Genomic DNA, 25,925 nt, shown 5'->3' on the forward strand with positions numbered 1-25,925 from the left:
AACACTTACTAGAAGAAGCAGCAGCAGCGTCTGTGTGGCTTTCTCTGCCACTGTCTCTCTGCGGTAGCTCCCTCCTCCTCCCCTCTTTATAGACATCTGTGAGATGCAGCTGTAACCTGATCCCTCAGTCAGACTGTTTACCCATCTCACTGTCCACGGATTTTACAGCAAAATGACAGTCCGTTAGCTGTGTATAAGGCAGGGAGGGGGGAAGAGGTGGCTAATAAGTGGAGAAAGAGAGGCATTTTTCTGTTAGAAGATATTTTAAAAATATCCAGGCTTTTACTATTGATTATGGAAACGTGATTAAGACAACAGTGTGATTGATCAGTGAAAGAAGCTGGGCTGGAACAATGAGAAGTGTATGACGCTGATTGGTCACTGATTGGTCAGCGTCATACACTTTTCTCTTCACAACGCCCAGTTGGTAAAAAGTAAAAACACACCCAGTTGTCTATTAAGAAACGAATTAGCATAAATCTCAAATTGTTTATAACTTGGTCAAAAATTATCGTTTTTCAAGATAAAAACCACTGTTCTCTACATTACAGCACCGATCAGATTATGTAGGAGATGGGGCATTTATAATCTGGTTACTGAGCCTCTTTAACTCCATTATAATAGGGTAAAATTTTGGGAAATGGGGTAATTTGTGGGGAAATTTATTACATGGACCCATTCAAATGAGTGGGCAGCCATATAATATGCAGTTGCACCATGTCCACCACTGTGGTGACAGCTCTTTCCAGGAGCTATCCACTCAGGCTAATTGAGGAGGCTCCAAGTGGAGAAGCCACCCTACCATGACATAGCATATACATGGGCCTCCAAGATTGCTTCGCTTTTTTTCCCTTTAATTCATGTCTATACCCAGGCTTTTAATGATTTATTTCTTTATTAAAATTGTTTCTGCTATTGGTATAGGTCCGCTACCTGAACTTATTTTATTTTTTTTTTAAGTGGTAATACAGCAGTAAGAGATGGATGAAAATTATATTTGTCTTTCCGAACCTACTTTTTTTTGTGCTTAGTTCAGTAGCAATTCTGCTTTTAATCTGAGAGAAACTGATTGCTAGTCTTTTTACTGTTGTCAGACAGCATGTCCTTAGTGACCCTAGCAACTAGACTGAATTTATCATATTGTACCGGCTGTCTGTTCTGCCAGCAGCATGGTACAGAGCAGGAGGAGCTGATATGTGGCATAACCTGTATTTTATTAAAGGTGTTGTGCCATCAATAGAAATGGCAATATATAAACTCAATATACTTTTTAGAGTAACTTTGTAAAGTTTTGTTATTAAAAAAAAGTTTCCTCGCAGAAATATGGTAATTAACTGCTTTTAATAGCACCCCCTGGTGTTCAACTGTATAGGTTTCTGCATGTCATTCTAGAGAAAGTCAGATGTGCATGCACAGTACAATACAGTTAAAGAAACAGGCATATCTTTAAAGCTAGACATATGCCTCACTTCTACATCTCAGAGTACTCAGACTTCAAGCAGCAAGGGTTAAAGGGTTTGTCCACAACTGGACAACTGATGACCTGTCCACCGGATAGGTCATCAGTATATGATCAGCGCGGGTCCCATTCTCGGACCCCACACTGATCAGCAGTACCGGCTGCCTCTGGGCATTGGATGTTTTGAATGATATGCAGTAGTTGGAGCCAGAAGCAGATGGCTCCGACCACTGCATAGCGGCTGTTCTGCAGAATGCCCACTATACAGTTGTTGGAGCCATCTGCTTCCGGCTCCAACTACTGCATACCGTTCAAAACTTCCGGCGCCCGGAGATAGCCGGAATATCTGATCGGTATGGGGTTCAAAAGATCCGGTGCCAGGAGGCAGCTGGAACTGCTGAACGGTGTGGGGTCCGAGTATCGGACCCGCACCGATCATATACTGATGACCTATCCGGTGGACAGGCAAGCAGTTATGGCTGCCTCCGGGTACCATATGTTTTGAACGGTATGCAGTAGTTGGAGCCAGAAGCAAATGGCTCCGACCACTGCATAGCGGCCATTCTGCAGAACAGCCGCTATGCAGTTGTTGGAGCCATCTGCTTCCGGCTCCAACTGCTGCATAGCGTTCAAACTTCCGGCGCCCGGAGACAGCCAGAACATCTGATGGGTGCGGGGTCCGCTTGTCGGACCTGCACCCATCGTATACTGAAGACCTATCCTATTGTCCGGACGTGGACATCCCCTTTAAAGCCATTAGATAACCTCCTCACAAGTCTGTGCTGTTCTCCTTATCAGGGACAGAGATAAGAACTTCAGCACAAACAGTGAAGTGATTATCTGATGCCTTTTTTCCTCACTGCTTGCAGTCTGTATGCCTCTTACTGCCTATGCTGGGCTTTTTTTCTCTGTTTGTTTCACTGATGAGAGCAGAAGCTGCACATATAACAGAGCTTTACTAGAATGACATGCAGAGACCTATACATTTGAACACCAGGGGGTGCTATTACAAGCAGATAATTGCCATATTTTGGCAAGGAAATATATATTTTTTAATAACCATACTTTACACAGTTACTCTAAAATGTTTATTGAGTTTATATATTGCCATTTCTATTGATGACACAACACCTTTATCTTAAATCCTTGCTTCCTTTGGGCTCAATGAGTCCAGTGGGCGGTCCTACTCGGTGCTTGACCGTTATCTGTATACATGCTCACACAGAGAAGGCTATCAATCATTGAGTAAGACCACCCATTGGACTCCATGAATACGTTATAAATATATACTTGCTTCCTGCCCTGTAACAGACCCCATGTTCATTTTAACTCTAGCTCCAAGATAGATTAACTCTGTTTCACTAGCTAAGGAGGAGCTCAACGGCTTAACAACTGTCTAGTCCTATAATTCTCCATCTCAGGCAATATTAATCAGTTTTCTCTAAAAAATTAAGATTAATCCTGTTATATACTACTTCCTAAGGCTAAATTCGCACATACCGGTTTTGGTCAGATGTTACATTGTCACGTTGTAGTAAATATCCTCCTCAAAACCTATCCAACAAAAAATAGTGGAAGGAGCTGAAACGTTGCTGTCTATGGGACAATAAAGTACCCTCTTGTTTCACCTTGATTTGTACGGAGTGCTGCCTGATTTTTGTATCGTATGTTTTTATATATCTATATATATATATATATATATATATATATATATATATATATCTCTTTCATAGTGATGGCAAATGTACTAGAGTCACGTGCCAAAGTCTGAAAAAACTCACCACCCTGCTCTTTTATATACTCTTTATATTTATAATGTACCACCTAATAAAAAAAGGGATATCCTTAAAGCACTTGTGGATTTTACTCTAAAATTAACCCTTTATGGCTGTTTTAACAAATTTACCTTCAATTTGTAATTTTGTTAATACATGTATTTATATATACACGTGTACTTTTTTTTTTCTTCGATTTTCTTTACCATGATTAGTGATCATATGCCATGTGTAAACTTGTCCTCACTGTGCTTCTATATAAGATCTGTTGTTTTTAAGTTTTGCTTCTTTATTTCCCCTAACATTTTCATCTCTACACTCAGCAATGCATGTACTAAGGAGCTGTTTGGCCTCCGTTTATTATGCCCTGCCTTGTACATGAGCCCTTAATTGATATCAACAAGGTTCTCGTTCACAAAACGGTACCAAAAGCTGCATACAAGTAGTATTTTTATTCTCATTTACACATCTCTTTTAAATGCTTTAAAAAAAAATAAAAAAAAGTCTACAAAAATAAAAAATATTGTAGTTGATGCCTATGTATGATGCTGTGTTTTTAAATAATGGTTAAAAAAAAAAATCAAGTGGCCTTATATTTAAGAGCGCTAGTGGGACTAAAAAATTTTGAAAATAAATGTAATAAAGCTTTGAACACTATACAAAAAAAACTTGTTTCTCATTTTTTTTCCCCCCGTAAAATAACAAACAGTAAAAAAAATGAACATAATTGGTATCGCCACGTCTATAAATGTCCAATCTTTTACAATATGATGTTTATCCCACACTGTGAACAACGTTAAAAAAACAAAGAAAAAAAATCTAATATATTTTGTAGACTAGAACTAGAGGTGAGTTGGCACTTATATGTTTCATAACATATATGTTCCATAACCTATATGGAATTAGGGCACTTTAGATTAATGGGGTTTTATCTGAGTACTTGTTTTCATGCTGACAGATCTAAAGGTGCCAGAGTTCTCCAATGATTTGTAATATCACTTGAAGTTACATGCCATACTGAGTGTTTATAATTATTTTGTATTGATATTGTGCTATAAAAATAGATTTAACTCCTTAACGCCGAAGGACGGATATATCCGTCCTCAGCAGCTGCTAGTTCGCGCAGGAGGACGGATATATCAATATATGCCAATAGTGACAGCAGCATTTAATGTGTTTGACAGAGGGAGGGAGCTCCCTCTGTCACCCGATCGGCGCCCCCGCAAACAAATCGCGGGTCGCCGTCGGGTTTCCATGACAGCCGGGGGTCTAACAAAGACCCCCAGGTCTGTCTTCAGCATCTGCCTGTTAGGCGATGCCAGAGGCATGACCTAATAGGTTGCCTGTCCGTTTTACACTGACAGGCAATAATGCTTTGGTATACGAAGTATACCAAAGCATTATATATGCGATCGGCACATCGCATAGTGAAGTGTCCTGATGAGACTTAAAAAAAAAATGACAATCCGTTAAATAAAGTTTGTGGAAAAAAAAATTACAGTCAAAGTCAAATAAAACTACTTTTTTGGCCCAGAAAGTGGTTTTATTTAGTAAAACTGTCAAAACAAATAACACATACACATATATGGTATCCCCGTGATCGTAACAACTTGACCAATAAAATGAACACATTAATTAAACCGCCGGATGAATGGCGTCCAAAGAAAACGCAAACAACAACGGCAAAATTCTCTCTTTTCTCCCATTCCCCCCATAAAAATAAAATAAAAGTTAATCTATAAGTCCTATGTACCCCAAAATAGTACTAATAAAAACTACACATTGTCCCGCAAAAATCAAGCCCACATACGGCCACATCGACGGAAAAACAAAAACGTTACGTCTCTTGGAATGCGGCGATGCAAAAACAAGTAATTTTTTTCTAAAAGGCTTTTTATTATGCAAACGTAGGAAAACATATAAAACCTTTACATATTTGGTATCCCCGTAATCGTGCCGACCCATAGAATAAAGTGAACATGTTATTTACGCTGCATAGTAAACGGCGTAAATTTATAACGTGAAAATTAATGCTGGAATAGCTGCTTATTTTCAATTCTCTCCTAAAATAAAGTTAATCAATATGTTATAAGCATCTAAAAATGTTACAATTACAAAATACAACTCGTCCCGCAAAAAACAAGCCCTTATACGGCTATGACGACGGAATAAAAAAAAAGTTACGACTCTTGGAATGCGACCGTGAAAATACAAAAAATAATCCTTGGTCATTAACGTGCAAAATGGCCCGGTCATTAAGGGGTTAAAGAAATCTCATCAAGAATAGTGATCATGATAGATACTAATGTATTTACTCTGTATTCTGCAGTGTTTAAATCAGCAGTTGGAGAATCAGTGCTCGGAACTTACTGGGACTGTGCAGAAACTTACCAACCAAAACCTACAACTTATGACGCAACACCAGCAGGAACTCAAGGTACCTCCAAAATTGGATCACTTGTCTTTTGAAAGCATTATTTAATTTTTTTGCTGACACATTACTAGGGGTTTCTTAAATGATAATTTTTAACAATATTTTAAATGTCTACTAGGTAGGCAAAGAAGCTATGGCGCAAAAACTGCAGGAACAGAAAGCCTTGCTGAGTGCTGTCCAATCAAGCCTGGGTGGGGAAATGCAGGAGATGCTGAGCGAGCGAACACAGCTGGAGAGAGAACTGTGAGTTACTCACGTTTACATTCGTTACACGTCTCTCGTCTTTGTTGCTGTTACTTCGGGTCTGCGAGAATCAAATTTCAAACTCCTTTGCTTCTATCTGAGCTGTTGCTCCCAGCCGGCGCACTAAAGGTGAAGCGCTAGAGCACACTGCTCCTGCCGTAGAATCACCACGGCAGCTCTAAACAGAGAATATTGGGACACATAGCACACAGGACTGCGTGAAACCAGATTTTAAAACATCTCCCTTTTAATATCAAACATACAAGATATAAACTTCTATATAAAATACATCACATCGTAATCATAACATAGGATCCGAATGGTATCCAACCAGTTTTGCCTTGCCGGCTTCCTCGGGGTGGGGGGGGGGGGATTCAAAATGCTTCTAGAGAGTATTTACAGGTTACTCGGGGTCTGGGAGCAACAGCTGAGAGAAGCAGAGGAGTTTGAAGTTTGATTTTGAACTGCAGAATTTCTTCCAAATTGCTTGCAAAATACCTAATCAGTCCGTAACCTTTGTTGTATAATTTACAGAGAATTACTCCATAATGAGCATAGTAAGTGTAAGAAAAAAGCCCTGCACCGAGACCAGAAAAGCACTGTGCAAATAGCAATGCAAGGAAACACCATTGCTTGTCTGAGATCTGATCTGGACTCTGCCCTGCAGGAAAAAGCAGCCATAGAAAATGAGAAGATATTGTTACAAGAAGAGGTATCACAATCTATCTTTACATATATTGATCAGATTGATTTTTTTTTTTTTAGCAGACCTTTTACCTTGCACCTTAGCTAATGCACTTCTAAGCAGATCTTTTATAATATAACTTGTATGACAATTGCATCTTGTTTCTGAATGATGACATATTCCGCAGCTCACTTTTGTACCTGTTCAATTTTGCGGCTCACAATCTCTACCTTTTTGACCATGAAGAAAGTAGCCAGTTACATTTAACCCCTTAATGACCGGCCTGGAAAGGCCCCTTCACGACTGCCATACGGCTATATACATTCTAACTGCCAATGCGCCGTGCAGTTAGCACATGTATAAACGTTGAAAGCCTGGAACGGGTTTAACCCCTTAACGCACCAGGGCGCACTGGTACGTCCTGCATTGAAGTGCTTGAAGGCACAGGGACGTACCGATGCGTCCTGGCTAAAAACTGTCACCCTGTCAAATGACAAGGTGACATAAACAGTTGACGGCACAGTTCTGACAGTTGACCGGCACAGTAAGACGGCAGGGGACCATTCACAGCGGTCTCCTGCCGGCGATCGCTGTGATTGGTCAGTCAAAGCAGACTGACCAATCACAGCTCCATGACGTAGTGTATGTGATGGCGCTGGCTCAGCTTAAGCCAGCGCTATCACCGCCGGTAATCGGATGTCCGGCACCCCTCTGTAACGGCCAGGACCGGAGCTAGGCTCCGATCTGGACAGATTAAGGCCTCATGCACACGACCGTATTTTTTCACACCCGTAAATACTGGCGTAAATACGGGTCCGGTGTCACACGTATTCCACCCGTTTTGCACCAGTATTTACGAACCCGTGCTCGTAAATATGGGTCCGGTGTCACACGTATTCCACCCGTATTTACGAGCACGTTTTTGGCAGCAAAATAGCACTGCACTAATCGGCAGCCCCTTCTCTCTATCAGTGCAGGATAGAGAGAAGGGACAGCCTTTTCTGTAATAAAAGTTAAAGAAATTCATACTTACCCGGCCGTTGTCTTGGTGACGCGTCCCTCTCTTCACATCCAGCCCGACATCCCTGGATGACGCGGCAGTCCATGTGACCGCTGCAGCCTGTGATTGACCTGTGATTGGCTGCAGCGGTCACATGGCCTGAAACGTCGTCCAGGACGTCGGCCCGGATGTCGAGAGGGACGCGTCACCAAGGCAACGGGCGGGAGACCGGACTGGAGGAAGCAGGAAGTTGTCGGTAAGTATGAACGTCTTTTATTTTTATTTTTTACAGGATAGGGGATACATGTCTTTTGTTTATGGCAGAGCGGGGAGATACCTCCCCGCTCTGCCATAGTTTTCATTGTAGTCCCGGCGGTAGTTACGCCACTGGGCTGTGGCCTGCAGACCGGGTAGTCCCCTGACCTCGCCTCACCTCGCAACGCTCCCGTAATCACGGGTGAACACACGCAGCCACCCATGATTACGGGAGCCCCATAGACTTCTATGGGATGCCCGTGCCGTTATTACGGCATGAAATAGGGCATGTTCTATCTTTTTTAACGGCACGGGTACCTTCCCGTGAGCAAACGGTAAGGTACCCGTGGCTAACAGAAGCCTATGAGCCCGTTATTGCGGGTCGTAATAACGACCCGCAATAACGGGTGTTTTTACGGTCGTGTGCATGAGGCCTAACCCCTTCGATGCATCGATCAACGCGATCGATGCATCGAAGTGTCTTGTAGCCTGTCGGCAACCACGATGGTTGCCACGGGCGCGGGTGTCAGCTGTTTGTCACAGCTGACATCGTGCTCTAACGGCCAGGACCGGAGCTAGGCTCCGATCCGGCCGATTAACCCCTTAGATGCAGCTATCGCTGCATCTAAGTGATTAGACAGCACGCTATGGTTGCTAATGACAACCATCGGCACACGCGGGTGTTCCGATGGTTGCTATGGCAACCATAGCCTAACAATCGCTTCCTAGTACGGAAGCCTATTAGGCCCCGCCGGGAGGCGAAGCCTAATAGGCTTGCTGTCAGTGAATAGCTGACAGCTCTAATACCGCACTATGTAGGTAGTGCAGTGTATTAGAATAGCGATCAGGGCTTCATGCCTTCAAGTTCCCTAGTGGGACACAAAAAAAAGGTAAAACAAGTTAATAAAAATGTTGTAAAAAAGTAAAAAAAAAATAAGTTTCATGAAAAAAATAAGTTGCAAAAAACACTAACAGCCTTTTTTCCTATAATAAGTTTTTTATTATAGGAAAAACATAAAAAAAAGTACACATATGTGTTATCACCGCGTCCGTAACGACCCAAACTATAAAAATATCACGCTATTTTACCCGTACGGTGAACACCGTAAATTTTTTAAATAAAAAACGATTCCAGAATCGCTGTTTGTTAGTCCACTACCCCTCGCAAAACAGAATAAAAAAAGGGATCTAAAAGTTGCATGTACCCCAAAATGATACCATTAAAATCTGAAGCCCGTCCCGCAAAAAACAAGCCCTCCCGTAGCTTTTTTGACGGAAAAATAAAAAAGTTATGGCTCTCAGAATCTGGTGACACAAAAAAGAAATTTGAAACAAGTGATTTTATCGTGCAGACGCTGCAAAGCATAAGAGAAACTATATAAATCTGGTATCGCCGTAATCGTGCCGACCCGCAAAATAAAGTAAAATTGTCATTCATAGCGCATGGCGAACGCCGAAAAATTTTTTTTTATAAAAAACATCAGAATTGCAGGTTTTTGGTCACCTTGCTTGCCAAAAAAATGAAATACAAAGTGATCAAAAAAATCGCATGTACCCCAAAATGGTACCAATGAAAACTACAGAATGTCCCGCAACAAATAAGCCCTCACCCAGCTCCGGTGGAGAAAAAAAAAAGTTCTGGCTCTCAGAATATGGCGATTCAAAATGTGCAGAGTGTCCAAAAGCGGATAAGATTGGGCGCTATTTATCAGTGCGACACCGGCCACATATCTGCGGATTATTATTTATTTACCCCATTATTACACCCTCTTATTATGCCCCTGATGTTCTCCGCACAGATTACATGTACCCCCACATTATAAACTGAAATGCCAGCAAAACCCCAAACAAAACTGCCACTAAGCAAAATCCACGCTCCAAAAGCCAAATGGCGCCTCTCCCTACTGAGCCCCACAGCGTGCCCAACGGGCAGTTTACGTCCACATATATGGCATCGCCATACCCGGGAGAACCCGCTTAACAGTTTGAGGTATTTGTCTTCAGTGGCTTGAACTGGGCACAAAATATTGTGCACTAAAATGGCATATACCTGTGGAAATTTGCAATTTTCACTTTGCACCATCCACTGAGCATTCATTTATTATAGGAAAAAAAAACCCTGTGTGGTCAAAATGCTCACTACACCCGTTAATAAAATGCCTTGAGGGGTGCAGTTTCCAAAATGGGGGTCACTACTTGGGGGTTTGTTTTACTATTTGACCTCAGAGCCCTGCCGTTGTGGGCTAATGCTGCGAAAATCACCAAAATAGGTCTCACATGCGCCTTTCACGCCTAAGCTCTGTCATATGTCCAGGCAAATGATAAACGCCTTTAGGGGTGTAGTTTACAAAATGGGGTCATTTCTCAGGGTTTTACACTCTACTCTGGTACCTAAGGGAGCTCTGCGAATGCGACATGGCGCCCATACACCAGTCCAGCAAAATCGGTGCTCTAAAAGCCACATGGCGCTCCTTCCATTTTGAGCTCTGCCATGTGCCCAAACAGCAGTTTAGGGCCACACATGGGGTATTGCCGTACTCGGGAGAAATTGGGTAACAAATTATGTGTGGTTTTTTCTAATATTACCCCTTGTGGAAAAAAAATTGGGTGCAAAACTACATATTTTTGGGGAAAAAAAAATTATTTTTCATTTTCACTGCCTCATTCTAATACAATCTATGAAACACTTGTGGGATCAAAATGCTCAGTACACCCCTAGATGATTACCCTGAGGGGTATAGTTTCCAAAATGGAGTCACATCTCAGGGGTTTCTACTGTACGGGTACCTCAGGGGCTCTGCAAATGCGACATGGCGCCCAAAAAACAATCAACCAAAATCTACATGCCAAGTAGCACTCCTGCCATTCTGAGCCCTGTGGTGTATCCAAGCAGCAGTTTATGACCACATGTGGGGTATTACCGTACTCGGGAGAAATTGCTTTACAATTGTTGGAGCGCTTTTTCTCCTTTATTCCTTGTGAAAATGAAAAAAATTCAACATTTTAGTGGAAAGAATGTAGATTTTCATTTTCACTGCATAATTCCAATAATTCAGCAAAAAAACTGTGGGGTCAAAATGCTCACTATACCGCTAGATAAATTCCACGAGGGGTATAGTTTCCCTAATGGGGTCACTTTTGCCGGTTTGCACTATTTTGGCCCCTGAGTGGCTTTGCAAATGTGACATGGGGCCGCAAACCATTCCAGCAAAACTCGAGCTCCAAAAGTCAAATGGCGCTCCGTCCTAACTTCCGCCATGTGTCCAAACAGCAGTTTATTACCACATATGGGGTATTGCTGTGCTCAGAAGAGTTTGCTTTACAAATATTGGGGTGTTTTTTTTCCTTTATCCATTGTAAAAATGAGAAAATGTCGTTTTAGCTCAGATTTTATTAGAAAAAAATTTAGATTTTCAATTTCACTGTATAATTCCCATAAGTTCCGCAAAAACCGTGTAGGGTCAAAATGCTAACTATACCCCTAGAAAAATTCCTTGAGGGGGTGTAGTTTCCAAAATGGGGTCACTTTTGGGGCGTTTCCACTGATTTGGTCCCTCCAGGGCTTTGCAAACACGACATGGCACCGAAAACCAATGCAGCAAAATCTGCGCTCCAAAATCCAAATGGCCCTCGTTTCCTTCTGAGCCCTGCCATGGGTCCAAACAGCAGTTTATTACCACATATGGGGTATTGCCGTAATCGGGAGACATTGCTTTACAAATGTTGGGGGGCTTTTTCTCCTTTATTCCTTGTAAAATCTAAAACATCGTATGTTTTTTCAGAAAAAAAGTAGATTTTCATTTTCACAGACCAGTTCCAATAAATTTAGCAAAAAAACCTGTGGGCTAAAAATGCTAACTATACCTCTTGAAAAATTCCTTGAGGGGTGTAGTTTCCAAAATGGGGTCACTTTTGGGGGGTTTCCACTGTTTTGGCACCACAAGACCTTTTCAAACCTGACATGGTACCTAAAATATATTCTAATAAAATAGAGGCCCCAAAATCCACCAGGTGCTCCTTTGCTTCTGAGGCCGGTATTTCAGTCCATTACCACACAAGGGCCACATGTGGGATATTTCTAAAAATTGCAGAATCTAGGCAATAAATATTGAGTTGCATTTCTCGGGTAAAACCTTCTGTGTTACAGAAAAAAACTGTATTACAAATGAATTTAGTAAAAAAAAATTTAAATTTGTAAATTTCACCTCTACTTTGCTTTATTTCCTGTGAAATGCCAAAAGGGTTAAAAAAAAATCTGAATGTGGTTTTGAATACTTTGAGGGGTGCAGTTTTTAAAATGGGGTGTTTTATAGGGGGTTTCTAATATATAAGGCCCTCAAAGCCACTTCAGAACTGCTCCCTGAAAAAATAGCCTTTTGAAATTTTCTTGAAAATGTGAGAAATTGCTGCTAAAGTTCTAAGCCTCGTAACATCCTAGAAAAATAAAAGGATGTTCAAAAAACAATGCAAACATAAAGTAGACATATGGGGATGTTAACTAGTAACTATTTTGTGTGGTATTACTGCCTGTTTTACAAGCAGATACATTACAATTTAGAAAAATGCCGATTTTTGCAAATTTTCTCAAAATTTTGGTGTTTTTTTACAAATAAATATTGAATTTAACAACGAAATTTTTTCAGTATCATAAAGTACAACATGTCACGAGAAAACAATCTCAGAATCGCTTGGATAGGCAAAAGCATTCCGGAGTTATTACCACATAAAGTGACACATGTCAGATTTGCAAAAATCGGCTGTGTCCTGAAGGCCAAAACAGGCTGTGTCCTTAAGGGGTTAATGAGTGCAGTGCTGCTTCAGTGTGAGCAGCGCTGCACTCTCATGTCTGCCGGGGCTTTGAGAGGCACAGAATACACCTCCCACTCTAGATAGTGCCACCCACAACCCACTGTAGGCAGTGCAAAACCCTCTGTAGATAGCGCCACCTAAGCTCCCTCCAGCATCGGAATCCCCGGCTAGCGCTCTGGCCGAGGATTCCCTTCCTAGAAGGAGCCCCAGCCGTCTCTCCATCCCCGCTGCAGATAGTGCTACCCCCCCCCCACTGCAGATAGCAACCCCCCTGCTGTAGATAGCATCACACCCCCCACTGTAGATAGCGCCACTTGAACTGACTCTAGGAGCGGAATACCTGATGTCAGATCGCACTGGCCATTGGCCGACACTCTGAGAAGCCCCTGGTCTCACTATCCGTATATGGACAATGACGTCGGGGGTTACTCCTGGAGCGGAATCCCAGGTCTGGCAGGGGATTTCCGCTTTTAGAGTTAACCCCTGACGTCACTGTCCATATATGGACAGAGACATCAGGGGCTTCCAGTAGGAGCGGAATCTTCGGCCAGAGGGATTCCGCTCCTACAGGAAGCTACAGTGGTGCTATTTACAAGAAGGGGCTGCCATTTACGGGAGGGGGGATGGTGTCGCTATCTACATGGGTACTGTGGCATTATATTGGCACGATCTACAGCGGGGATGGAGCTATTTGCAGGGGGTGTGGCACTATCTACATGGGTACTGCGACATTATATTGGCACTATCTACAGGGGACACTGGCGCTATCTACATTGGCACGGTCTATGGCACTATGTGGGCATTATCTACAGGGAGAACTGTGGCACTATGTGGGTACTGTGGTACTATCTATGTGGGCAATGTGGAAACTACAGTGGTATTGCGTCACTATCTTCATGGGCACTGTGGTGTTTTCAGGGGGTTGCGACAAAAAACCCTAATGAATAAAATCAATCCATTTTTTTTAATGTCTATGAAAAACGGATGGCAAATGCTGGTTAAAATTGGTCACACGGCCAGGAAATGGATTCAAATTTTGAGACACATTGATGTAATTAACGCCATTAAGGGATAACTTTATTTATAACTTTATTTTTTACTTATAATGTATTAGCATACTCCTGTATGCTAATACATTATGCTGTGTCACTATGACACAGGCTGCTGTTAGGGCAGCACATAGTGTGCACCAACATCTGGTAAACTGAACAGACAGCCGGGATCCTTTTTGGGCTGACTGCAAAAAGATTCCTTGCTCTTTGATCACCACGTCACCGGGTTTCCAGTGAGGCGATCAAAGACAGAATTTCCCTTTGATCATGCCGCGGTCACGGACCACAGTGATCAAAGGGTTAAACAGCTGGGGTCTGAATGTTTTCCGACCCCAGCTGTATTTAGCAGGCTGTTCTAAGATCAGGAGCTGTTAGTTACAACTCCTGCTTAGAGGATGAGCGCTCACAGTAGCGTTCATCTGCCTCTTCTACAGCGACGCCAAAAGAAGTCGCTGTAGACAAAGCACCTGCACCGCATGCCGTCTAAAGACGGTGGGTAGTCGTTAAGGTGTTAAAGTGGTGGTATAGGGTTAGAAAAACAGACTGCTCTCTTCCAAAAACAGGGCCACACCTGTCCTTGGGTTGCATCTGGTGTTTAAGTTCAGCTACATAGAAGTGAAGGGGACTGCGCTACAATACCACACGCAAAGTATGGGCAGGTGTGATGCTGTTTTTGATAAAAAGCTGGCCATATACATAAGATATCTGGTGAAAAGCTTTCTTCCCTCACCTCCCCACTTCAGCTTGGCAGTGGATCTCCCTGACTGGTATCTAATGTATATGGGTATCTTTAATGAAAATCTCAATTACATCACAAATTATCATGCTGTTTAATGATTTTTGACTTATGAAATTGTAAGACCAATGTTTTTATAGGTGCCAGGAAGAGGGTAAAGAGTTTATTGATATAATAATGTGATGTGTTCTGCTGAAGGCTGGGACATTCTGTGTAAATCCTCAGTTACTCCTCCTGCTCTGTGTAGAAGCTTTCTAAATGTCAGTTGTAATAGTGAGTATGTAAAGTGTATTGGCTTGCTACTCTTTTTCTCTATGTATACATATACAGTCATGAAAATACCCCCTCCTTTAATCCTATATCTTTATTTATCAGGATCTAAATAACAATTATGTGGTCTTCACCATCTTCAATGAAGAAACATATAAACTCTGGTGACAATAGATTTCAATATGTTGTAATTATTTCCAAACAGTAAACCAATATTCAGCAACCAGATGGAGAAAAATATGTACATATATATTTCATGGGCATCAATAGAAAGATTATGTAAGATCCAATTAGCCCGCTTTTACATCAGGTCTGCCATTTATATACGTGGACAATTATTGCACAAGTATCCCACTTTTTAAGCATCTCTACGGGGAAGGAACAATTGTGGAACAATTCGAGCCCAGTTAAAGGGTCTCTAGTCAACACAAAACTAAAAAGGGGAGAGTCCTCATGTGATCTCCGTTCAGAACTGCTGGGTGTAACGTAGAGGGACGAGAGAAACGTCTTCCTGATCAGCACCATTCACATGGATTGAACAGCGCCAGTTGTAGTAAGCGGACTATAACAAATATATGAGGGAAGTTGACTTGTAAGACCAGATGCTCAGGCCACATATGGCCTTGCGAAAATCTAAACGCTGATTCAAAAAAGTGTCCCTGGACCTGTTACAGTTAGCAGTGTACAATACATATGTAATTTTTAAGAAATCTGAGAAAACGTCAGCTGTATTCACACATTCACATTTGTTTTCTTTGTCTTCTATATTTTTAAAAAATGTATCACTTATTTTTTGACACAATATGGAAACCCAATATGTTCTGAGAAAAAAACTAGACAAAATACATGTAAGTTGGAAGAGTCATAGAAGAACAATTTGCTATTAAATTTACACATGGGTAGAACTTAAAAATGGGCCTGGTCAGGAAGGGGGGTAAAGCTTCTGGTCAGGGAGTGGTTAGAGGGGTTGTATGAGACTAGAAAACATGGCTCCATGGTGTTTCAGCTCCGGCCCATTCAAGTAAAGAGGGCTGAGTTGCATTCTTCCACAAAGCCTAAGGACAAGCGTGGTGCTGTTTATGGAAGGAGGCCGCAATGGTTTTCTAATCTCATACAACCCCTTTAATATGTATATGAGGTAGAAGAACCCACACAAAAAACAAGGAGAGCACCTAAAAACATGCATATATGTTGTTCTGGTATTTTTCGGCCTTATTTGCTTTGAATCTATTTATTTGGTGCAGTTAAATCTCTGTTTATTGCCACGATTACTGCAAAATGCAACTGTTTTTGTAAAATCTCTGCAAAACCATGTCGTTTTGCTGCGATTTTGCAGGAGTCGTGGCAATTAACAGAGATTTGACCGCACCTTGTGAATAGAACCTATTACAACAAGGCAGAATTAATAATCACAGGGCCACTGTGCACTTGGTTTCATCCAGTTGGAGATTGTCAGTGTGACTGCGCGTCTATAGATCGTATTATATGGAAGTGTGATACCCCTAGTACTACTGTATGTGTTGACATCTGCTAGATTTGTTAGATACACAACTGTTAGAAATAATAATGTGTGCTTTATGCAGCTTTATACGACCCTTAATGATTTCCTGGAAAAAAAGCAAAACCTGGAAGTTCAGTTGACTGAAAACAAGGTAATTATACTGTATACACTTACATCTTTGCCTTTATTAGGTTTGTTAACTTATCCACATAACAAAGCGAAAAATGACCTGTAAAATAACAATAAAGTGACTGCAGCTCAAGATAAATGTCAGTTAACATTTCATTATTAATAGAACCTTTGTTTCTTTTATACTAATGAACTATAATATTTATAGAATTGTGTTACTTTATAGAACTTCGACAAGTTCAGTAGAGCAGCCCTTTTAGGTCCAGTTCACACTGAGTCTTTTGGCGAAGATTGTTATGCAGAAATCGCGTCGGAATCGGAGCAAAAAAAATGCCCCAAATACTCCCCCATTGATTTCAATCTCTCTATTAGTCATTACCAAAAAATAGTGCTTAATCCCTGGGTTGAAGGTAAAAATTCTTTAACTTTTTATATGAGACTTCATATTCGTGTGCAGGGACCTATTCTTGTGCTTGTTAAAGATGCTTGACAGGAGAAAGGTAAAAATGATATCTCCTATACTGAGATATAGTCACTGGAATATATATGGGATGCACATCTTAATCATTGAATTCAGGGTTTTCGTTCAGTCCCTTTTCCACGGGTGTATAAAATCCATCAACTAGCCATGCAGTCTGCCTTTATAAACATTTGAGAAGGAATGGGTTGTTTAACTGGTTGCCGACACAGGACGAGTATGCTCATCCTGAGCGGCGAGCACTTCGCGCATTAGGACGAGCATACTCGTCCTGTGTGACAGCCGTCCCTGCGCGCGTCTGTGCGCGCGATCGAGAGCGGGGCAACGGCTGTAATACACAGTCACGGCCCCGCTCTGACAGCGGAGAGGAGAGAAACATCTTCTCTCTGCTGTTAACCCTTTGAACGCCGCGATGACAGCTGATCGCGGCGTTCAAGGAGAGGGGACTGCACATTGATCGCGTCACAGAAAATAACTGTGACGTGATCAAAGCCCATAACTCGTATGGCCAGACAGCCCAGGGTCCAGTGAAGGACCCCAGGGCTGTCTGAACATATTTCCTGTTAGGGCATACTGAGGTATGCCCTAACAACTGCCTGTGTACGATCAGTAACAGGCTAATGTACTGGCATAGAGATCTATGCCAGTACATTACAGTTACAAAATAAAAATCAAAATGATAAATCCCTTTATGGGATAAAAAAAAAAAAAGTTAAATGAATGTAAAAAAAAAATAATGGTAAATAAATAAATAAAAAGTAAATAAAATACACAGAAACACACATTTTTTATAATAAATCAACTTTTTAAAATATAAGTCCCAAAACATGAAATAATATAGACATATTTGGTATCGCCACGACCGTAACAACCTGTACAACAAATGTATAACATTATTTATGATGATCGGTGCATGGTGTAAAAAAAAAAATATTAAAACTGCTGCACAACTGCTTTTTTTTCTGCATTGTAATCTAATTAAAAATGTATAGAAATTAAACGATAATGTATTTGTACCAAAAAATGGTACGTACATAAAGTACAACTCGTCCCGCAAAAAAACAAAGTCTCATACAACTACGTCGTACAAAAAATAAAAGCGTTATGAGCGTCGGGATGCAAAGAGGGAAATGTAAAAAAAATTGCTCTGTCCTCAAGGCTAAAATTGGCCGTGTCCTTAAGGGGTTAAAAGAGATGATTGAATATGAGCATGGTACTGTAACAGGATATCAGCAGTGTCAGACATTTCATGTACTTTCTTCCCTCCTAGATATTTCACGATCAACTGTGAGTGATATTATTGCAAAGTGGAAGCATTTAGGAACCACAGCAACTCTGCCACTAAGTAGACCACGTAAAGTTACAGTTCTGGGTCGCCTAGCACTGAGGTGTTTAGTGCGTAAGAGTCGCAAACGCTCTGCTGACTCCATAACTAGAGTTCCAACCCTTCTCTGCCATTAACATCCACACAAACGCTGTACCCCGGGAGCTTCATGGCATGGGTTTCCAAGGCCGAGTAGCTTCTTGCAGGCCTTTACATCACAATGCCAAGCGTTGGATGGAGTGTAGTAAAGCACGCTGCTACTGGACTTTGGAGCAGAGAAAACGTGTTTTGGGGACTAATGAATCACACTTCTCTATCTGACAGTCTGATGGACGTGTCTGGGTTTGGAGAACGTTACCTGCCTGACTGCATTGTGACAATTGTAAAGTTTGGTGGTGGAGGAGGAATAATGCTATGGGGTTGTTTTTCAGGTGCTGGTCTAGCCCCCTTAGTTCCAGTGAACGGAATCTTAAAGCTTCAGCATACCAAAACATTTTGGACAATTGTATTCTACCAACTTTGTGGGGACAGTTTTGGGAAGGTGCTTTTCTGTTCCAGCATGACAGTGCCCAAAGTAAAGTCTATAAAGGCATGGTTGGGTGAGGGTTTGGTGTGGATGGACTTGACTGGCCCGCACAAAGCCCTGACCTCAACCCCATCGAACACCTTTGGGATGAACTAGAACGGAGATTGTGAGCCAGACTCTCTTATTCAACATCGGTTTCTGACCTCCCAAATGTTCTTCTAGATGAATGGGCAAAAATTCTAACAGACACTCCAAAATGTTGTAGAAAACCTTCCCAGAAGAGTGGAAGATGTTTTAGTTGCAAGGGGGAGATCTAAATCCATAGGCATTAATATGGAGTTGAACGGAATGTCATAAAAGATTCTGTGGGTGTCCCAATAAAGTGTAATGTATATATGTGTAGTGGGTGCTGTTGTATACGTAGTGTATATATGTGTAATATATATATATATATATGTGCAGTGAGTGCTTTTGTGTGTGTAGTAATTCTCTACTCATGCATGGAAGCATTGTTATAACACAGGGCTGGTGGAAAATATGTAGTGCGACATCTTTTCAGCATGTTTTCTTTGAATCTGTCCATTTAACTCTTATCCATGTTTTAGCTGGAACAGGAGTCGCTCCGTAGTTCTCTGTGGGTACAAGAGCAGGAAAACAAACGTCTTGTAGAACGTGTGGCAGTGCTAGAGCAAGAGCAGGTACAAATATGTTAAATAAAGTAGCTTAACCCCTCAATGACTGACAATATGTATTTAAATAAACATGAATTGATTAATTTATAAAATAATCCCAATTTAATCCAACAATATTACAAATGTATAAATAATAATTCTCTTAAAAATGCTAAAGAAAATCCCTTATTTATGGACAAGAAAATAAACAAAAAAACAAAGTGAAAAGGCTGAAATTTGTAAAATGCTTCTGATCGTTAGAGGTTGTCTGATAAAGACAATCCATATCCATGTGCCCTATTAGGAATAGGGACATCATGTCATATGGACCTCTGTAAGAGCGGCTCCCACTTCGGCAGACTTGAGCCATCCATGTATTACATTCATCTGAATGCCCACCGTGTAATACTACATTTCCCCTGTAGCAACCGCTGCAGAGGAATTGTCTGGCTAGGGTGCCGGAAGTCGAGTTTGCCGTGATCAGCAAATGAGACATCCCCTTCAAGAAGTTAATTCTACACTGTGCAGTCTCATTCCTGTCTGATTTATCCTTGCTTTGTGCACATCATTCAGATGATAGTCTGCTCTAGTGTTCCTTCTTTTTCCTGATAAATACATTTGTGCATTTTAAGAAGCTGGAGTACCCCTAAGCACTCTGAGCTGCCCTGCCTCATGCTTACTTTAAATGTTAGATTGTTTCATCTGTATTCCTGTCAGCGTAATTGCCTTGCTTGGTAAGATTTTTTTCCTTCTCTTTTTAGCATGCAAAGAGGCAGGTGGAGTTATTGTTGAATGAACTGACAGATAGTAAGAACAAACTGGCATATAAAAATGGGAAGCTGCAGGTGAGACCTCACAGATATATAAATGTAATATTTAATATAATTTTTTCTAAAATGGTCAGCACATTAACAGGGTTTTCCCAGTCTTTGATATTTATGGCATATCTACAGGATATGCTATAAATGTCCAGTAGATAGGTTTTTGCCGATCTCCAAAACAGGGCCCCCTGACCCCCGTCCTACCTCGTCTTGCTCCTGCTGTTTTCTGACCACTGTTTGATGAGGTGGCTGGGAGTGCAGAAATAGCCAAGCTCGCTGAGCTACGCTGTTTCCATTACTCCCATAGAAGTGAATGGTAGTTATGGATACAGCTACACTGTTTCCGTAGCTCCCGAGTTCCCATTCACCTCGTCAGACTGGAGAGCAGCAGGAGCAAGACAAGGTAGGATGTGAGTCAGGAGGCCCCGTTCTAGAGATTGGTGCAGCTCCCAGAGGTGGGATCCGCATCTATTGGACATTTTATTTCATATCCTGTAGATATGCTATAAATGTCCAAGATGAGAAAACTCCTTTAACAGTTTCTTGTAGCTACAGATCATAGATGTAGTTTAACCTAGTTTTACATGATGTCCAAAAACTTAATGTTATTAGAGGTTCTCTATAAGAACACTATAGTTTTCACCAGTTTGCTTAGTATATTTGTAATGCATATCTTAGTTTTATGCTTGCGGATTTGTTTTTTTATGTCTCCATATAGAGCACGGTAGAGCAGTTGCAGTCTGATTTGCATTCTTTTGGTAATGTTCACTCTGAGAATTCCAAACTCTTTAAATTGAATGCAGCCTTACAATCTAGGCACACACAGGTAAGCAGTTACACATAAACATTTACAGTTTTCATGTGACAGTATGGCGGCACACTGAGTATGATGCTTTGTTGGATGCTGTATGTGGGAGAAAGGAGAAATTTCCCTAATATACAGAACATTGCCGCTGCATTCACAAAATTGGAGGCATATGCAGGCACTTTGAAACCTCCATTGGTGACCTATTATGGCTCCATACAACACAGAGCTGTAATGCTGCAGACTTGCGGTAAGATTTTTTTTATTTCTTTTGTTAATCTAGGTAAATTCAGAGCTTGACTCAAGCAAAATACGGCTGCAGAGATTGGAAGCAAAATTGCTACAGGTTAGTTACAAGTGCAGAATGGGAAATTTGAATCCCTTGCTTTTCTTGGAAGCAAGTTTAAAAAAAAAAAAATAAATAAGGATTTTGTACTCGTCGTAAAAAAAATTCTCGTTGTATTTATTGGGGAACACAGCACCATAAATTAGGCCCTTGCAATTAGGAGGCTAACACTAGGTAGGAAAAGTCTTGGTTCTGCCCAGGCAGGCCTTACCCTTCCCACAGACTCTGGTATAATCAGTTTGCACAGAAGCAGTATAAGGAGACAAAAAACAAACAATTTATCCACGGTCCTAGGAGAAAAACCAACAAGCCTGGAACAATGAATACAAAGAGAAAAATATTTTATGGTGAGTACAAAAATCCTATTTTCTAGTTTATAACATTTGGGAACACAGCACGATGGGATGTCCTAAAGCAGTCCCAGAGGGTGGTAAAAAATAGAGCCATGTGACCCATCTAACGCACAGCCGCCCTGTAGTATCTTGCGACCCATATTGTCATCAGAGGAGGTCAAAGAATGAATCTGGTAAAATTTGGTAAAGGTGTCCACCAAAGCTCAGGTGGCAGCCTTGCATACATGAGCAAGTGAAGCTTGATACTTGGCCACCCAGAAGGCATCAACAGTCCTAGCAGAATGGGCACTAACCCAAAGAGAAAGAACTCTACCCTTGGACTGTTAGGCCTCTGAAATCACAGAACATATCTAACGTGCAATGGTGGCCTTGGACGCTGCTAGTCCCTTTCTTCAGTTGATATGGGGAGGGGCAAAAGGAAGTAATAACAAATCTATGTTTCTATGGAAGGCCAAGGCAACCTTCTGGAGGAAGAATGGTACAGACTGGATTACAATCTTTTACCCTCTCACCAATGACCGCACCGCTGGAGAGACCTCCCCTCCGCAGGACAGGAAACCTGAAGATATAAAACTGTACATACTTCAAGTTCAAGTTTCTTGTCCTCCGGATAGGACAGCCTATGGAACTCTGCTGAGTTCCACCAGACCAGGACACTCTCCAGGGCTGCAGTTCCCCTAACACACATACCTTCTTACTATGGGTTCGTGTGATGACGTTAAGGCTCTCTTGAAAGCAGCCATAAGCCTGGGGCAGTTGTCCCCCCATCCTCTCCTGGGCACCTCTTTCCTCCATTGAGGTGGCTTTGATCCTACTGTGTCGGATCCCCTCTGGAGGGAGTTTCTTCACTGTCACTACTCCTTTCTACTGGTTTGGAGAGCAGTATCGGGTGTAACCAAAAAATTTGAGGTGATGTTTAGCCGCCAAAATCCTTTTTTTAGAGGCACTTCAAATTGGCGTGCAGCACCATGTCTGACGGGACGTGATGCTGTAGGTCCCAGGAAGCGGTGTCCCTGTCGGCCCTGTGTGGGGAGAAGGGGCTTACAGCACACCACATCCGGAGGCCTGTCCCAGCGAGCCCTCAGCCTATTTAGGCTGGAATCCATGATGGCTGCTTCACCTGCAATCATCTAAAAATGTCTAAATCAGGAGAAGATGCATTCAGGTGCGCTGACCACTCTGATGCGACCAGATTTTCTAGTTCGGTACAACTATGCTTTTATATTGTATGTATTTGAGGGCCTATGAAAAAGCTGGAAAAGACTTGCAACAGAGAATGTGCTGTCTGTAAAAAGAAGCAATTCTAAAGCATTGTGTCAGCCCTGTCTAGGTAAAGTCATCTCTGAACAATCTTCGAAAGAAAAGAGACATGCCCAGTACCTCCTCTGGTCGCACTGGCGGTTCGGACTCCGTAATAATGATATAGGTGAAGAAGGTGAATTGTATTCCAGTGTTGTTGCTTCTGATGATGATATGGGGGTAAAAACCTCTTTTCCACGGATTATATGGATTTTATACTTTGAACAATCTGTGCAACCGTAAATTTTGAAGACACTAGGGAACTGAAGTCGGTTCCGGACATTATGTTTGAGTACCTAGAAAACAGCGAACATTCCCCATTCCTAAAAATGTGGCCAGTCTGTTAAGGAGGGAATGGGAAAAACCCACACCCTAAATTCTTTGTGCCGAAAAGAAGAATCTAGAAATTGGTATAGGGCTCCTAGGTTAGATGCCCCAGTAGCTAAAATGTCAAGAAAAATTCCCTGCCGGTTGAAGACCTTGGATCTCTTTCTGACCCAATGGATAGAAAAGCAGATTATTACCTAAAGACATGGAAACCTTCTGCCGCAGCTATAAACCCAGCATAGTCGCCACTTGCACTGCTAGGTCTCTCAATCTGCATTTTCCATTTTGAGATGCATGTCAGAGATAAGACTATAAGTAATATTTATTAGAAGGTCTGGAAAGCGTTCATTAATTTTGTAGGGCCAAATTGAAAACCTCCTGGATAAACCAAATATTTCTGTAATCTTAGATTTCCTTAGAGAAAAATCTTAAAAGCAGAAACTTGTACCTTCAAGGTGTTTGGTTTAAGTTCCTTCTTTGATTTGAGGGTAGCAAAACATCCTTGGATCAAGAAATTTCTTGTAGCCTCTTCCAGACTCCAACCTTAGGTTCAGTCCTCAGTTCCTCCCTGGGGTCTAAATGTCATTCTCACTGCTTTGACTAGTCCTCTCTTAAAGCCTTTAGATGCAATCTCTTTAAAGATCCTCACTCTCAAGATTACCTTTTTACAATTTTGGATGATAGAGTGGTTATGAAAACCTTACTAGAATTCTTTCCCACGGTAGTATCAGAGTTTCATCAAAATCAGGAAATAATTTTACCCTCGGATGTATTTCGCAATCATCTATCTATCTAGCTGATTCTTCTCAGAATCTTTATCCTCCTCATTTCTTTGGGGACTTAGAATCAGCCTTATCCCCATAGATGACTTGCAGAAGAGGTCAGCCGGTCCCAAAACCCATCTAATGGAAGTGACCATCAACAGGAAGGCAATTTCTAAGAAAAGAGAATAAGCGAAACATTCCTTAATGATTTAAACGGAGCATCCTGAAGAGCCCCCAGGACCAAATTGAGATCCAAGACTCAGCGGGATGTCTGAATGCAGGGACCGCATGAGCCACCCCTTGAATTAAAGTCTTCACTTAGGAGCAAAGGGCCAAACCTGCTGGAAAAAATATGGACAGAGTAGAGAACTGACCCTTAAATCGTACCTAAATTTCCAGCACCAGCATGCAGCAGCAGATGGAGGGAATGTTCCGATGAAGGAGGGCCACTTCTGTCCAAAAAGTCTTGATCTAGTCTCCCACGAGATGGACCCCTGTAGATCTGGTTTTGAATGGCATTCCCAGAAACTCCATGTATTGAGATGGGACCAGAGAGGATTCTTCCTCTTAAAGTTTCCGCCGAACCTTTTCAACGTGTCCAGAGTCATGTGGATATTGTAAAGATTGTCCTGTTTGGAGGAAACCTTCAGAAATCTCATCCAGACGTTTACCAAAAAGCCTGCTACTAACATAAGTTAGGCCAACAAAGGAAGCTTTCTTTGGAAGCCTGATCGACTGCCCAGGACTACAGCCAATTAGAATGTCAAATGGCAATTAAATTAGCTGACTCATGTGCATTGATGCTTGAGAGAAGCCTCAAAAGATTTAGCGCATATAACCTGAGAAGCGAGATAAGCTTGGCAGATGAGGAGAGACACTAGAGGGCGTTGCGTGAGTGGCCGAGGATTGAAGCATATCGCTAATGCAAGCCGGGGACTGGAGTAGCAGATCTGGCCTGCAGCACTGATGGGACAAGCAATGAGTATGGCATGAAATGGTGCAGTACTCGTTCCTTCACCGCTATGAGTAACAGAAAAATGGCACCATAAGCGGTGGAGATGTGTATAACATGCAACATTCCCCAGGTATGAAGGATCGCTTCATAGTCTCCTTCTCCTTAAGATAGGGACTTCATATCCCAATAAAACATGTCCCCCTAGATAGGGAGTAATTTCCCATTCAGAGAATACTCTCTATAGAGTATCAGAGGGTAAAAAAAAACCGTATAGAGTAGTAGAGGTGGGGGTGAATCCAGGTGGTGTTTGGGGGACATTTTCATACACACCCTTTGTAATCTCTGGGTGCGGGCAAGGTCATCTCTTCAGTAACCTTGCACATATATAAAACCACCAAAAAGGCCATACTTACTAGGTAGGTGGGTGGGTGAAAACCCGTTCCCATCAGGACGCAGACGGGTCAAAGAATGCTGCAGAAGGAGGGTGCATTAAATAGTGATAGCCCCTCCCACTAGTCTTGAGGGGAGTGGCGAACTAAGTGCTCAAAGGTGTGCGATAAATGAGTGTCAGTGTAGTGCTAGGGTGTGAATGGATGGTAAAAAATAAATATGTATGTATGAAAGTGTCAGAACTGTGTAATAATGTAATAAAAATAAATAAATAAATGTGATGAATAGGGGTCAGTGCTGTGAATAGTACATGGGGTGTCAGTACTATGTGTAATACGTGGAGGGATAATGTGCTGGTCGTCAGGCATGGCGTAACTTGCCGAATAACAGCCTATTTGTAACGCCGCTAGTGTTAGCTAAAGCGGGCTGCTCTGCATTCCAAACCAAACGCCAGCACATCATGCCCTCCCAGCATATAAGACCCGGCTGCGTCCTGAAAAAATGTGTAGTATACGTAG

General features: G+C 41.8%; 1 protein-coding gene across 3 annotated transcripts in view; it reads left to right on the forward strand.

Moving 5' to 3' along the window:
• Positions 1 to 25,925, forward strand: part of CCDC150 (coiled-coil domain containing 150) — a 56,647-nt gene that overhangs the window by 9,054 nt on the left and 21,668 nt on the right. For all 3 annotated transcript variants that reach the window (XM_075861887.1, XM_075861886.1, XM_075861889.1), the window contains exons 10-17: positions 5,564 to 5,671; positions 5,787 to 5,911; positions 6,446 to 6,623; positions 16,302 to 16,370; positions 19,282 to 19,374; positions 20,109 to 20,192; positions 20,887 to 20,994; positions 21,257 to 21,319. In XM_075861887.1, the coding sequence (XP_075718002.1) occupies positions 5,564 to 5,671; positions 5,787 to 5,911; positions 6,446 to 6,623; positions 16,302 to 16,370; positions 19,282 to 19,374; positions 20,109 to 20,192; positions 20,887 to 20,994; positions 21,257 to 21,319 (828 nt within the window). The remainder of the gene's footprint in view (positions 1 to 5,563; positions 5,672 to 5,786; positions 5,912 to 6,445; positions 6,624 to 16,301; positions 16,371 to 19,281; positions 19,375 to 20,108; positions 20,193 to 20,886; positions 20,995 to 21,256; positions 21,320 to 25,925) is intronic.

Source organism: Rhinoderma darwinii, chromosome 4 (assembly GCF_050947455.1).
Source record: "Rhinoderma darwinii isolate aRhiDar2 chromosome 4, aRhiDar2.hap1, whole genome shotgun sequence".
NCBI lineage: Eukaryota > Metazoa > Chordata > Amphibia > Anura > Rhinodermatidae > Rhinoderma > Rhinoderma darwinii.